This window comes from Engraulis encrasicolus, chromosome 20 (assembly GCF_034702125.1).
Source record: "Engraulis encrasicolus isolate BLACKSEA-1 chromosome 20, IST_EnEncr_1.0, whole genome shotgun sequence".
In the NCBI taxonomy this organism is placed as follows: Eukaryota; Metazoa; Chordata; class Actinopteri; order Clupeiformes; family Engraulidae; genus Engraulis; species Engraulis encrasicolus.
In genome coordinates this window covers 8,883,899-8,900,114 of record NC_085876.1, presented here as the reverse complement: position 1 = coordinate 8,900,114, position 16,216 = coordinate 8,883,899, and the positions used below count along the sequence as shown (strand labels likewise).

The following is a 16,216-nucleotide window of genomic DNA, read 5'->3' as shown; positions in this document are numbered from 1 at the left end:
TGCTGTCATACAACACACCGAGTTGGTTTGGAGTTACATTACTCCTTGTGGGACTCACAGTGGATATACTGGACTTTTTTGGGGGGGAAAGGTCATTTTTGGAGTGGTTTCTAATATGGGGGCGGTCGCATATTAGGCCTATAGTTGTTTGAGTCATATGTATTGTAAATGCAAATGTTACTCCGTAGGCCGATTCGTCGTCGTTGTGTCTAAGATGTGTTGAAATCATTTGAACGCTTCAGTTACCAGTAGGTTGAATCAACTGGCTTGCATACTGTGAGGAAACCCTTGTTGACGTTTTGCATAGTTACCAACCACATATCACCTTTCCTCCCACATAAGCTGTTTAGAGTATGCATAGCTGTGGTTTAAGGGGACTTTGGGTCAAGAGTTTATGCCTCTCAGTAGTAACTCCCCCCAGCTGAAGACATGATTTACTGTCAAAACGTTCAACTGGTCAGAATGGTGCTCCTTTAAGCACTTGTGACAGTTGTGAAAGCATCATGTGCCATAATGTTATTATGTATTGATAGTTTGTGCTTCTGTAGTTTTTTTTGGCCTCACAGTAATTAGCTGATTTACTTTCAAAATAAGCTTCAACTTGACAGAATTGTGATCCTTTAAACCACAGTGTGACACTGGTAAATAATACAGTATGGTGATTGGTTCTCGTGACCTGAGGAAGGCTGACAGACGTTGTCGCATTAAAAACCTGTTTTATGCAACTCGGGAGTGTGCGGCACTTCTCTCCTCCTGGTTGAGCTTCTCCGTAAATGTCGCTCCACAAAAAATACAAACAAATTCAACAGTTTTTATAAGGACCCCACCTTTTGAAGGTTTTGAACTTTTTAACATATTGAAAAATGTATATTTTTTGGTTGTTTTCAGCGAAATGCAAGTGCAATTGTAGCTATTTTAGTCACACCGCTACTTTAATTGGCCGTAATCCAACCTTGTAAAATCTGCCCCACAGCACTTCATGCTTCACCCTACCTGAAGACATGATTAATTGTGAGACTAAACTTCCATTTGTCAGGATTCGGTTCCTATACGCAGGTAGCATTGCATCTGCATTGCTACAGGCTCCTATGAAAGCTATGTGGCCTGCCATACACACACTTGGCAGCAGTGTTGGCCTATTTGGAGCCAGACCACTGCAGTAAGCTGATGCATCTGGTGTCATGGACCACACACACACACACACACACACACACACACACACACACACACACACACACACACACACACACACACACACACACACACACACACACATTTTCAGGAGAGTGACGAGTGTTGACATCAAGGCCCTTGCAGTTGCTGAAACCTTTCATTTGGTCTTGGGAGCCTTCACCAAAGGCCTCCGAACGCATGTTTAAGTCTAACTTGGTGTGTGTGTGTGTGTGTATGCATGCATGTGTGAATGTGGGTGCGTGCGTGTGTGCGTGCGTGTGTCCGTATGTGCGTGCGTTTGTGTGTGTGTGTGTGTTGGTGGAATTTCAAGGGCTGTTGAATCCCAAAGGGGTGCAATCTTGAGATTCATAGAGTGTGTGTCTGTGTTGGTTACATCATTCTGTGTGCTTTTTGCAGTGTTGCTAAGGATCTGATTTCTCACGTGTATGTGAGAGTTTATGATCTCTGACAATGTGTGTGCCTGTGTGCGTGCGTGCGTGCCAGTTACATGAGTCTTGTGTGCACCGTAGGGTGTCTCTTGGGGGATTTGTTTTCCTCCACGTGTGTGTGTGAGTTTATGATCTCTTGACCTGTGAAGCCACAGGGTGTGTGACACTACAAGGCCCTCCGTGCAGAGGCATGTGATGAAAGGATGTGTGTGTTTGTATTTATGCGCGTGTGACTGTGACCCCTGACCTGGGCTGCAGTGGTGCGGGTGTGGGGGTGTCACCTGACGTAGGCAGCAACGCCTTGGGGGGGGTGCAGGAATGGGGGTGTGCGCTCTGGGGGTTTGTGTGGAGATGCATCTGAGCATGTGTTTGCTTCCATGCGTATGTGATCTTCTGATCTCTGTCTCTCTCTGTCTCTCTGTCTCTCTCCTGCCTGCGTGCCTCACTCTGTCCTTCTCTCTCTCTCTCCTGCCTGCGTGCCTCACTCTGTCCCTCTCTCTCTCTCTCTCTCTCTCTCTCTCTCTCTCTCTCTCTCTCTCTCTCTCTCTCTCTCTCTCTCTCTCTCTCTCTCTCTCTCTCTCCTTCTTCATTTTCTCTCCTTCTTCCATTTTCTCTCCTCCCCTTACATCTCTCCCTCTCTCTCCTACCTGCCACTTCTCTCCCCCCCCCCTCTCCTCCACAGCGATGCAGCAGGTATTGGATAATCTGGGCGAGCTTCCCTCCTCCACCGGAGCCAAGGACATCGACCTGATCTTCCTGCGCGGGATCATCGAGAGTCCAATCGTACGTTCCCTGGCCAAGGTAACACACACACATGCTATATGCTATGCAGGGTCCATCTGCAGTGTCCCGTCCCGTCCCGCCGCTCGATCGGTCGCTCAGTGTGTAAGGTAACCCGACTCATCTCCGCTCTCTCACAAACACACATGCACACATGCTTACACGTGTGAAGGTAACACACACACATGCATACCTTTATACATATGCTTACACATGCTTAACACATGAAAACATTTTGTAGTGTGCAATAGTGACGTTGGCATACACTAAACACTAAAATTCTACGCTCACAAGACACATACACACAAACAGACATACACAGCCTGAACAGTGTCTGCAGTGTGCATTAATATTAACTCTTACAGACATTTAACAGGTATACGATAACAAATGTAGACACACACACACACATATTCACACATAGGCAGAGCCTGAACAGTGTGCAGTGTGCAAAACTAATGCTCATTGGTATTCATGAACACCTAACAGTCATATGCTCATTGGTATTTACGTGTATTTTCATTCATTCAAGTCATGTGCTAAAGAAGGTTAGCCTGTAGCAACCTGACTTCTTTTTTGTAGCTTGAATCTATAAAAAGAAATGCAGTTGTCCACAACCAACCTTTTTTGCCACACTGACATTTACAGTAGAAACACTTAAAGCAATACCACAGCATTTCTGGAAATGCACTAATTTTACACCTCCCCTTGAGTTAAATAACTGAATTGTATCTTACTTTCAGTCGTGTGCTTAGTCTGGTGAACGTACCTCTATTTACAAGCTAGCAATTACCATTGAATTCTATTGTACCAGCTAGTTGCTAGGCTAAGGCTAGTTTGGAGGTAGAATTTGCACTGCCAGATTCAGAGACTGAAAGTACTGGAGAAAGGTAAACCCCAACTATTTACCCCAGGGGGAGGTGTAAAATCAGCTTACTTTCATAAATGGTGCGGTATCGCTTTAACATTCTCAGTCATATGCTCGCAAACACTAACAGTCATGCTCATTGCATTGCTCTTGCCTACACAAACATAAACAGCAGATTAGAGGTTATGAAATGTACAATAGACATGCATGGAGATTATACTAAGACCGTTTATGTAACTCCCTAACATGCATGAAAAGCTCATGATTACAAACCTGCCTTATATGTAATGTTAGAGAATTTCTATTGAATGACTAAATGTTAGCCGAAAATTTAGCAATCACGTCAATTGAGTTGGGGTTAAGGCAATAACGTTCTAGTTGTGCTATGTAATTATAGCTTTAAAATGAAAACAAAAAGAATACACTTTTTTTGTGAACAATTGTTTTTTTATATTTTGTAAATAAACAATGACAAACACAGAACAGATCCCCATTACCCTCCACCCACCCGCCACCCCTCCCAGTGGTGAGCTCCCGCAAATAAAAATAAAATAAAAATAAAATGTACATTATTTTCTTTAAAAAATAAAAAAAATATAACCAGAACAGCAAAAATAAAAGCAACACAACAGCCCACAACACCCTAGACCCCCCTACCGGTAACAAAATACCTGACGTCCTGGAATGCACTACTCCACCTCCCCAAGGTCCGCGCCCCAGCCCCATGCATGCGGCCCGTCGAGAGCTCCATGAATATTAAAGAATACACTTTTTGAAGCAGTAGCTACTGTGTACATTCACACTGGGAGTGACCAAAGCTACCACAGCAGCAGAACTTGTTTTGTTCTCTAGAGAGACAAAACCAGTGTGACCTGGTAATCAGTAATGCGTCTTTATGGCTAGTCTGATTGAGCTGTACCAGGTCAAGATGCTCGTGGGTTTCTGTTTGTCCATCTTGAACAGATTTTTTTTTAGTCCAGTAGCTGATAGCTCATCGCTTCAATAGTGAACACATTTTGTTTTGGAAATGGTAGCTTTGTATTGAGTGTTGGCACACAAGACCTGGTCAAAAACTGTCAGATCGTTCAAAAGTTATCACGCAAGCCAAATATGACTCACAGACTCAAAAATGACTGGAAAGCTGGAAACATTAGGCCTCTGGCACCTTTGGTTGGAAGCCTAAAAAACTCCCTAGAAATAAACATAGGTGTGTGCGTGGGTCTGTGTGTGTGTGTGTGCATGGTATCTCCAGGCTCACGACCGTCTGGAGGATGTGAAGCTGGAGGCGGTGCAGGACAACAATGTGGAGCTGGTGAACGACATCCTGGGAGACATCAGCACCCTCACCGTCCGGGACGAGAGCGCCTCGGAACTCTCCAAAATACTGCAGGAGCCGCACTTCCAGGTACCAACGCACTTCCTTATTGGCCAACTTCACCGGCAAGGCCCAATCAAAGATGCCTATGATTTGCAGCTTAATCTGTGTGCAGTGTGTCATGCTCAGTAGCATCTAGTTAAAATTAAAAGTCTGTAAAACTCTCCAAAATACTGCAGGAGCCGCACTTTCAGGTACGCATGTCCCCAACCACAAGGGTCTGTGCTGACCTATGATTGGACCCCCAAGACGGATATGATTGGCAGACTCATTGGTGTGCAGTGTGTCATACTCCATAGTAGTTATAAATGAAATTAACAGACGCGCTCAACTCTCGAGTGAAATAAGAGTTTCAACAGAAATTCCTCGGCAGCACGACAAACATGGTAATGGGTGTGGTTAGTGAGTAGAGTGATAAGGTCTATACATGGCCCTGCCCAACCCAGGCAGGTCCTAATTGGTCAATATCAATTCAGGCCAGGGCTTTTCTCCATTAGACCGTATGCCATGCCCCTCGACAGCATCTGATGGAGCCTACTGACATGGATGCCATGACGTATAAAATTAGTGACTTATTTCAGAGTAGTAAAGTAGAGTAGAGTAGAGTAGAGTACTTTTATTAATCCCAAGGAAAATTAAAGTGTCTGACAGCTTAGATATATTAATAGATACAAGAAATAGACAAAGACCTAATACACATTATTGCACATTGCAGTAAATATATAGCAAAATCTGAGTATAGCTAAAAAAAAAGCCTTACATCAGTTCACATACACACACCCACACTCTCCCTCTAGCTCACACAAACACACACACACATAAACAATTTATTAATTTTATTATAACAAAAATGACTGTCATTCATAATTTGTCTTGAAGCGCATTGCTGGTCACCTTCGTAGTCGTTACCCTTTACTTGCAGTGTAATCCTCATTGTCATATCCGTTTATCTTTTTTATCTTTTCTTCTGTCACCTCAACTTCGTCTTCGTCTTCAGGCCTGATGGAGGTTCATGTGTTGGTGGCGTAGTAGCATAAATCATTCTTTTTATTTCAAGATATCTCTCTCTCTCTTCTTTTCCTTCTGCATCTAGTCCCTGATGGAGGCCCACGACATGGTGGCGTCCAAGTGCTACGAGACCCCGCCCCCTCAGGACATGACCAATGACGCGCTGGTCAACAGCGCCCTGATGCAGGCCGACGCCGTCAGGATGATTGGCATCCGCAAGAAAGCCGGAGAGCCTCTGGTGAGTGGCCTTATTTCTGTTTCCATTTTGTTTCCTTTTGTCGGGGGTTTCTATTTGTGCGTGTGCGTGTGTGCCTGTGTGTGTAATGGATGCCAGTTAGCAAAGCGCTGTGTACAGTACAAGGTTAGAAAGCCTCACTCAAAGAATATAGATGGTGTTCAATTTAATTTCAGCTCTTGGTGTGGTGATGTAAACTACCTTGTGCAACTGGGTCAAAGACGTCCAACATGACATTGTCCTTCAGCGTCAACGAATACTTTTGCTTACTGTAACTGTAAAAAAAACGTGGTGCTTCAAAATGAAAAAATGAAGATAAGTATCCATTGCATTGCAGGACATTTTTAAGCAGAAGTATCCGTTGCACTGAAGGACAATTTCATGTTGGACATCTTTGACCCACCTGTGTGTCTGTGTCTGTGTCTGTGTCTGTGTCTGTGTCTGTGTCTGTGTCTGTGTCTGTGTCTGTGTGTCTGTGTCTGTGTCTGTGTCTGTGTCTGTGTCTGTGTCTGTGTGTCTCTGTCTCTGTCTCTGTCTCTGTCTCTGTCTCTGTCTCTGTCTCTGTGTCTGTGTCTGTGTCTGTGTATTCCTTCTCACTGTATGCCTATATTTATGCCTGTATGTATGTGGTGCCATCAAAGCACACACAAACTTTAGAAATGACACTCAAAATCTTTTCAGGGGCCTAGTCAATGTTGTAGGTGTTTGTTGTCAAGGTGACCCAGATGGTGCTGGGGCATACCCAGAGTTATTCTTTTAGCTCAGTTGGTAGCATGTCTGTCTCCAATATTGGATTTGCAGCTGCACAAGACCTTGTTTGCATGATGCGTACCCACTGTCAGTGTCTACCTGACTATAGGGAGGGTTGGGGAATTGTTGCTGGGATAATGACATGATTATATCACCAAGTTTAAACCACAACTCAGCGTTATGTTTAGGAGTGGGGTAGTTAACCTTTTTCTTCTGTCTGTGTTTACGTCTGCGCGCGTGTGTGCATGGATTTTTTTAGTTTGTTGTTGTGTCTGCACCAGGCTAAACGTCTCTAAGTAGTAACTAGAATATACAAGTACATGTTTGTTTATGCCTGCATATTTGCACATTTTTGCCACCCAGAGGTAATGATATGATGGCATTGCAGTGATTGCACCATGATATGGTATCAAAGTAATGGATGACATTTTGTCACACAGGGAACTACTAGTTGGATGAGTCCAAAGGGATTAACATTTTTTTAAAAGACTCTTCCCATTGCGTAAAAGGGCGACTTTGGACATTCCAGTTTCTAACTCCACAAAAACAAGGCAGAAACATTTGAAAAAAATTATAGTCAAATGTTCATAGTCAAATGTTCTATCAAACAGCAAAGCTTAGTGATGATCAGATGTGGATTCTGGATCTGGTTATTTAAGTTATAGCAAAGGATTCCACAGCATGGAGATGTTATGGCGTCAGTGACCCCATAGCCTTGGTGGAGGTTTGCACTCTCTGAGTGCTTCTAGTTTACTCACAGGTTAGGGTTAGGGATTTGGTTTGGTCTGGGCTTCGCTCATACTGATAAGATTGTTTCATTTAGTATAAGAATTGAATTATCAACCAAGTGGAAAAGATATTTCTCAGAATTATTTCTTTACTGACCAGTAAGGCTTAGATATTGTTTTGGTCTGAAGAAAACATCGACCGACAGGAAAAGGCTGGCTATTCCACCACCATTGTCAGTTTTCTGATGATAAACTTAACATAGTGCTATGGGAACATAGAATGCATTTCCGTGACCATAGTGCATAAATAGCAAAATCTGTGAAACTGCCACAGGTTTCGTCTCCCAAGGGTCTGTGTCAATTTCATGGAATTCTGATTTAGACTGAAAATGGTCTTCATAACTCCTCCTTTATGTTGTGACCAAGTCTTATGGTCCAAATGTGTCCCATTTGAGAGATATTGGTAGCGAAAGCCCAACTGGGAAACTCCAACTCACATTTTCATTGTGCCACAGCACTCCACAGCACACAAGTGTTCACTGCACACTGCACACAACGAAATTACATTTATGCCTCACCCGTGCAAGGGGGCAGCCCCCAGTGGATGGTACCATGCTCGGGGTACCTCAGTCATGGAGGAGGATGGGGGAGAGCACTGGTTAATTACTCCCCCCACCAACCTGGGGGGTCGGGAGTCAAACCGGCAACCTTTGGGCTACAAGTCTGACGCCCTAACCGCTTACCCGTGACTGCCCTAGTTTATGTAATAGACCCGTGTCCACAGTTGTGTGGTTTTTGCCTTTGGCATTGGTCCCCTGGCTTCTGTTGTTCTGAATGACCACTACACACACGTGATACATTATCAGTATTTTTATTTGTTATTGTTGTTTTTGTTGTCATTGTGTAAACACAGTGTGCTCTGCTGTGTTGCGGCAGCATGAGGTCAACAAGGTGCTGCTGTTGTTTTGCGTCTGTAGTCTCAGAGGTCATAACAGTGCTCTTCACTCACCACTGTGGCCGAGGTGTTCCCCCGTAGTTCGTCCCCCTCTGGGCCGCGAACCACTACCTCGTCTATGCATCGGTTCGGTAATGGGAGGCACAGTACGAGACCGCACTGTATGAGTCTTCAGGAGGGAGGTTTACTAACGTTCCACGCCACACTCTGCTAGTTGGCCTCCGTTACACATATTTGAAGTGTAAGTACTTAGAACAAAATATTGATGTGTATGGTTGGATCTTATGACCCATTGTCCCGTTGCTGTGTCCTTTTGGGCAATACAGTGCTTTCTATACTGGGAGTCTCCATGGCCACCTTGGCCCAGTATGTAACTGCCCTCCAATCTGATTTCCCCTCTGATTTCCTCTCGGCTGCGGAAGACAGAAGGAGGTCTTGCTCCACACTGTGTGGACCATATGACCAGTGTCAGTTCACCTTAAAATAAAACACCATCTGAGAGTTGACCAGTGAGCAGTGTGCATATTGTCTTTGCATCGTATGAACGAATCAGGTCATCGTAGTAGGTGGTAATGTGCTGATGTGTGTGTGTGTACACGTTTGTGTATGCATGTGTGCGTATGTGCTTCTGTGCCTGCATGCTTGTGTGTGTGTGGGTGTGAGCGTGCGTGCGTGCGTGCATGCGCACGCGTCTGTGTGCCTGTATTCATGTGGGTGTCTGCATTCTTGTGTGTGTGCGTGTGTGTCTTTGTGCCTGCATCCACCTGTTTGTGCCTGTATTTACGTGTGCCTATGCCTGTATTTATGTCTATGTATGTATGTGCCATCCTCCTCTCTCCCGGCTCCAGGGCGTGACGTTCCGCGTGGAGAAGGAGGAGCTGGTGATCGCGCGCATCCTGCACGGGGGCATGATCGACCGGCAGGGCCTGCTGCACGCCGGCGACATCATCAAGGAGGTCAACGGCAAGGACGTGGGCAACAGCGCCACCGAGCTGCAGGAGATGCTCAAGGAGGCCAGCGGCAGCATCACGCTCAAGATCCTGCCCAGCTACAGGGACGCCGCGCCGCCACCGCAGGTACACACGCACCCACGCACACACACACACACACACACACACACACACACACACACACACACCTATTACACTCAAGATCCTGCTCAGGTAGAGAGACGCCGATCCATCACCACAGGTACACACACGCACACACACACACACATAGGCAGGAGCACACACACACAGGCTTTAGGAGGCCAGCGGCAGCATCACGCTCAAGATCCTGCCAAGCTACAGAGACGCCGCGCAGCCACCACAGGTACACACACACACACACACACACACACACACACACACACACACACACACACACACACACACGCGCACACACACGCACACACACAGGTATTACACTCAAGATCCTGCTCAGGTAGAGAGACGCCGCTCCATCACCACAGGTACACAAACACACACACACACACACACACACACACACACACACACACACACACACACATACACATAGGCAGGAGCACACACACAGACTCAAGGAGGCCAGCGGCAGCATCACACTCAAGATCCTGCCCAGCTACAGAGACGCCGCGCCGCCGCCGCAGGTACACACACACACACAAGGAAGCCTGTGCGGGTATTACACTCAAGATCCTGCTCAGGTAGAGAGACACAGGTACACACACACACACACACACACACACACACACACACACACACACACACACACACACACACACACACACACACACACACACACACACACACACACTGTGTTGTAGAGCCCTGGTTGAGAAACACTACAGTAGAGCGAGCTGCAGGACGTGCTCAAGGAAGCTTGGGGCAGCAGGATCCATACAGACGCTACACTGAAGCATTTCACTCATGCACAGGTACAGTAAATGCACACATTTAGGCACATGGTTATCTGCATCAGCATGCACACGCGCACACACACGCACGCACGCACGCACGCACGCACGCACGCACGCACGCACGCACGCACGCACGCACGCACACACACACACACACACACACACACACACACACACACACACACACACACACACACACACACACACACACACACACATACACACACACACACGTCCTGTAGGTGCTGGAATGCACATTCCATCCATACCCCCTGCACACACACACACACACACACACACAATGTCATTGAGGAAATGACATCAGGTTAGCTATCCCATGATGCCTTTTGGCAGGGAGGAATCATATTAATCACACTCCAGATGATATCTGGGGCAGTGACACACACACACACACACACACACACACACACACACACACACACACACACACACACACACACACACACACACACACACACACACACACACACACACACACGTCACAAGTAATCCATTGTATCCAGTGATCCCTGCCTTACATTGCGAGATTGCCTTGTAGCTGGTCCAGTCCTTACACATCAGGGCTGTGCCGTGCGTTTTAGATTGAATTCCATTTTCTGGATGCATCTTGCATTATTGAATTGAAAAATTCTGATTAACAATTTCAAGGACGGAATAAAAATGATTCAAGTTCAAGTTTTAATTTTGTACAAAACTGTGCTTTGGAGTTTGATGCAGTATATTTATATCAGTGGGTTTGAACCTTTTTTGAACAATCTCCCCCTTGACCTCCTCATAAGCCTCCCAACGCCCCCTGGCCTCATCATAAGCCTGCCAATGCCCCCTTAGTATTGAAAAATAAAATAGACTAATGCCCCCCAATGGTGACTGAACCCCACCCCCACTTAGTTGTGTCCTTCTCAACGCCCCCCTAGGGCTCCCCAACGCCTCCCAAGGGGCTGTTGCACCCCCGTTGAAAAACACTAATTTATATAATGGTGCAGAGTGCAGCTTGTCATTGTTCAGTTGAATCCTTCATGGTGTTAAGCAATACAGAGCTTCTCTGTAGTTTGTTTTAGTGCCCTGTGTTGTATCTAAAAACCCCCGCTGTGTGTTGTTTCCTTATATGACCATCTGTGTAACACAAACATAAACTGTAGTGTGCCGTGCGAGAGCGGGGGGTCAGTTGAAGTGCGGCAGTTGTCGGCTCGCACTTGTTGACTCTTTTCCTCACTAGACAGCCGTCTGGGAAATCCCACGCTGCTTTGCACAATCGTTCCGATCTGAAAGACAGCATGGAATCCATTCCTCAGCGAGGCGTCCCGAACATGGTCTGCAATCAGAGAGCAGGGAGACGTGGAAAGGCGTTGACTGCAGTTTGTTTGAATAGATACAACTGACACAACGATTGACTATGGACTACTAGGTATATGCCAAATGATATTCATTCGTAACGCCTCAGAAACAGCCGTCGTCAATCGTCAACCACACGCCCCTTACGGGATTACAGTAGGCAGGTCTCCAGACCTTATCTCACTTGTGATTAGGTCTGGTGGTAACCAGGCAACAGTCCCTTAGCATCAAGCACTCTGGTGTCTAGGGCTCTAAAATAACACCCGCCAACCGGCCAAAAACGGCTGGTTACAATTCCGTATGGGCTGGTAGAAAAGAAAACTTTTATTAGTAGCCAGCCACTATTGACCTAAATCACCACTGCTGCTGATTCCTGCCTGTTGATATTCGGTGATATGATATCCTTGTTTGAAAAGCTTCCCTATACAAGAGCTGTGCCATTAGCTGTAAGTTGGACCAACCTACATGCAGCTACTGGGGGCATGCAATTGATTGCAGAAGAGCATTTACTTTCTACTGAGTGACATGTGACTGCACTGTTGGCAGCCACTAAAGCTCACAGGCTTTTAGGCAGTCATGATGCCAGAACAGGGCACTGATCATACACACGTTTCATTTATAGGAGCGCTCATAATCGGGGACAGTTAAAGCTGGTTTTGGGTGAACGTCCAATAGTTGTCATTAAACTACATTACACTTAGCTGACGCTTTCATCCAAATAGATTTACAATTATTAACAGGGTATTGGTTACGGTCCCTGGAGCAATGAGGGGTTAGATTTCTTGGTCAAGGGCACACCAGCCATGAAGATACGGAGGGATTGGCAAGGCTGGGGATTGAACCTGCAACCCTGTGATCTGCAGTCCAACTCTCTAACCATTATACCAAAAGACAGTGGTCTCAGACCTGCTCCTTGGCATAATGCGCCTGTATAACATTGACATGGTGCAAATGCTTTAGTGAAGAGGGCAAGCAAGAGAGTGCTTCCTTTTTCCACTCCCCGTGCTATAGTCATTCACCCATTTACAGTAGTTGTACAACTCTGCCCCATTCTGAACTGTTCCAAAAGGCAGTCTCAGTCGCTGTTTAAATCATTGTATGTGAACTGGTGTCGTGTCAGTGCTGGGAGATTTGCTGTACCAGTCAACTTAGATTTTACATCTGCCCTGATTATAGTCATGTTGAAGTTACTGGAATTTGCTAACTTCCAATCCTATTTATAGGTTTCACATTTCCAAACATTGGTGCTTTGAGGAGGGGCAAGATGCCAAGCAGCCAACCGTGTGAGATCATTTTTTGCGTGACAACCGTTTCCAACAATCAGAGGTTCAAGAGTGCGCTGTCAGGGGTGCGCAGCCAGGGGTCTTTTCAAACGTGCAACCCATGTATATGTCTGCTCTGCTCTGCCCCACCCACAGGTCTATGTCCAGCCCCACTTTGACTACAATCCAGCCAATGACAATCTGATTCCGTGCCGGGAGGCGGGGCTGGCCTTCAAGCGCGGGGACATCCTTCAGATCGTCAACCGTGAGGACACTAACTGGTGGCAGGTGAGAGACATCACTACTGCTCTGAAGCCTTCAGTGTTGAGCTAACACAGTGGTTCCTTTGGTGCGCTGCCTTGCGTGCCAGCAAATCTGTTCAGCCCCATTGTAAGCTGACAGACACCTTAATTTCATTTGGGATAAATAAGGTTTTACTCTACGCAATCTTTTTTTAATAAACTCCCCCGCCCCCCCGGCCACATCATAAGCTACATAAGCTTGCCAACACCCCCCTCACCCCAACATCACCACGATCCCGATGATGAAAACAGCACAGCCTAATAGCAACATTACTCTCTTCACCTATGCTTCAGTGTACCTTGAATAGACTTTGTAGTTATGCTTTAAAACATAATTAATTTGAACACATAATAACATGTAGCCTAATTAAGTCTATTCTAATGCAGATGCTGAATCATTCTGTCTCCTTTTCAATGCCCCTTCTCCCATCCCCCACCCCTCCACACACAGGCCCTGTTGAGGAACACCAAGTTAGCAGTTAGCACATGGTGTTAACGGCCAATGGGTCCATTAACCTGTTTCAAAAAAACGTTGGAATTTTGTCCAGGCCCTCCCTAATTTGATTTGATAGATGTGAAATGATTAGTGAATGAGTGAGTGAGTTAGTCCTTGGGCCCCCCTTCTTGCTACTGTCACATGGGTCACTGAGCAACAAGATGCCATTTATGTTGAGCATGAGTTGGCAGTTTTGTAGGGGGCCAGAAAAGACAAGCTACTGCTGCATCAGCAACTACCAGAGCTGGCCAAACCAGTCTCAGAAAGTATATACCGGTAGTACTAAAGTATATATGAGTGTTGTGCAATGTATGAAGTCCTCGCCGTCTCCATTTTATATAGGAAATCACAGGTTTAATTGTTTCCATTTAAAATGGCATTTCCAAATCCATACAAAATGACACAAATTAAAAATTTGAGCCTGCTTTCTAAAATAGCAATTCAGTTGCTGTGTTTTTAAAGGAGCAAATGCTGATCAGGACTTTAGGTGATTGGTGATTTTAGATATGGAATATTTCAATCAGATTGACTGCATGATTTCTGCCGCATCTTTCTTTTAATGGTACACTGCCCACTCCCCATAGTTTTTTAATGGATGATTTGCAATATGGAAATGTCTATGGTAAAGTGTGAACTCCTGTCTCCTTGGTGTGTGCAGGCTTGCCATGTTGTGGGGGGAGCCACGGGTCTTATCCCCAGCCAGTTCCTGGAGGAGAAGAGGAAAGCATTCGTACCCAGAGACTGGGATGGTTCAGGTACACGCGCACGGACGCACGCACGCACGCATGCACGCACACATGCACGCACGCACGCACGCACGCACCCACACACACACATTACATAACACTTGGCTGACACTTTTTAAAATCCAAAGCGACTTAGTTACTTACACGTTGATACAGGGTATTGGTTACAGTCCCTTGAGCAATGTGAGGTTAGGTGCCTTACTCAAGGGCACTTAAGCCTTGGTGCAGAGAGGACGGAGTGGGATTTGAACTGGCAACCTTCTGATTTTAAGTCCTCCTGTCCAGTCACAGACACAGAGACACACACTGACAGACAGCCACGTATACACACACACACAGAAATCAAATCTGTAACAGCGTTACTCATTACAATTGCAGTAGTTGTATCATCTGTCATTATAAAAGTCGTAGCCTACTTATTGTAGTTGTAGCAGTGATATCCATATGTTTGTAGCCTGCGTAACTATTACATGTTGATTCTGTAACCTCCTAGGTATTCTCTGTGGCACCATGACTGGTAAAAAGAAGAAAAAGATGATGTACCTCACCGCTAAGAATGCAGGTGAGATGACCCCTCTGGAGTTGCTTATTGGCTGTCCATTTGGGGACCAGATAAGGGCCCTTATGTTACATGCAGATGGCAACTGTGTTGTCATAAATACTATAAGTATCATATTTGTACCATAATTTTGTCCTCTGTATGATCAAAAACAACTTGATGCATGATCATTTTTAGAGTTTTCCTTCAGTTGCCTCCATTTTACATCCATTTGGTTTGTGTACGATAATCCCCCACCCCCCCACCCCCTAAAAAAATAAATAAAAAAAAACGATAAATTTGAGATTTTTGGTACGATCGCACAGCATTTTCCATCTGGCAACACTGGAGTTCAAAAGACGACTAAAAGATGATTTGTAATCTCATCATTATTGATGGTGGTTGTTCTGCATCATTTGCACACAGTATTCCCTTTGCACACTCAGTCTGTTGACCAATTTGGTCTTTCGGATCCTCAATTGTCCTGTCTGTGCCACTTGCAAAAACTAATCATTTTCGTTTGTACTTAATTAATTTGTTGTATTACTTAATTAGGTGGCTATTTTTTTCCTGTCCTGCTGTTCCACAGCGGGCGGATAATTGTTGCTATACTTATCTTGTAATGTCCGGCCATGTACAGCTTCTCTATTTGTGCACTGCCTACTTTTCAATGTCCTCCAACAAAAATAAATAGACCGGATGCTTAAATGGATTCATGCACTAGTTGAAGCCTAGGATAAGGGCTTGGATGTGTTTGCCGCAAGATATGCATGCAGTGCACATTTCATACACGAGCACGTTGCCATTTTATGTCAATTTTCAGGGTGCGCAGACGCGTGCGCGTGATGCAATATTGACACAACGAGGGGTGATTTCTAGCTGGTTGTGTATTTTCCACTTTGAAAGTGCACTTATTACCTGCCCTGCTCAGAGTTCAATGGCCACGGCTGCACTAAATAGTGTTAGTATTGTTTGTATTTTGTAAATGGAGCGTTTAAATTGCTGTGCGTGTGTGTCTGTGTGGTAGAATTCGACAGGCATGAGTTGCAGATCTACGAGGAGGTGGCCAAGATGCCGCCCTTCCAGAGGAAAACGCTCGTCCTGATTGGGGCACAGGGAGTCGGCCGACGCAGCCTCAAAAACCGATTGGTCGTGCTGCAGCCTGAACGCTTCGGAACCACAGTACCATGTGAGCACAGAAGCAGACGCCCGCACACACACTCACCAGTGCTTGACACTAACTTTTTCGCTTACTAGCCATTTTGGCTAGTGGTTTTCCTGACTCACTAGCCATTGGGCCTTTTCACTAGCCATAA

General features: G+C 45.6%; 1 protein-coding gene across 3 annotated transcripts in view; it reads left to right on the top strand.

The window, feature by feature from the left end:
• The window catches only part of pals2b (protein associated with LIN7 2, MAGUK p55 family member b), a 44,036-nt gene that overhangs the window by 21,374 nt on the left and 6,446 nt on the right, over window positions 1–16,216 (top strand). For 2 of the 3 annotated variants that reach the window (XM_063185358.1, XM_063185355.1), the window contains 8 exons: window positions 2,305–2,423; window positions 4,523–4,675; window positions 5,739–5,891; window positions 9,170–9,397; window positions 12,975–13,106; window positions 14,275–14,371; window positions 14,856–14,924; window positions 15,928–16,089. In XM_063185358.1, coding sequence (XP_063041428.1) covers window positions 2,307–2,423; window positions 4,523–4,675; window positions 5,739–5,891; window positions 9,170–9,397; window positions 12,975–13,106; window positions 14,275–14,371; window positions 14,856–14,924; window positions 15,928–16,089 — 1,111 coding nt within the window. In that variant the 5' untranslated portion in view covers window positions 2,305–2,306. The remainder of the gene's footprint in view (window positions 1–2,304; window positions 2,424–4,522; window positions 4,676–5,738; window positions 5,892–9,169; window positions 9,398–12,974; window positions 13,107–14,274; window positions 14,372–14,855; window positions 14,925–15,927; window positions 16,090–16,216) is intronic. The other variant, XM_063185356.1, reaches the window with a different exon arrangement.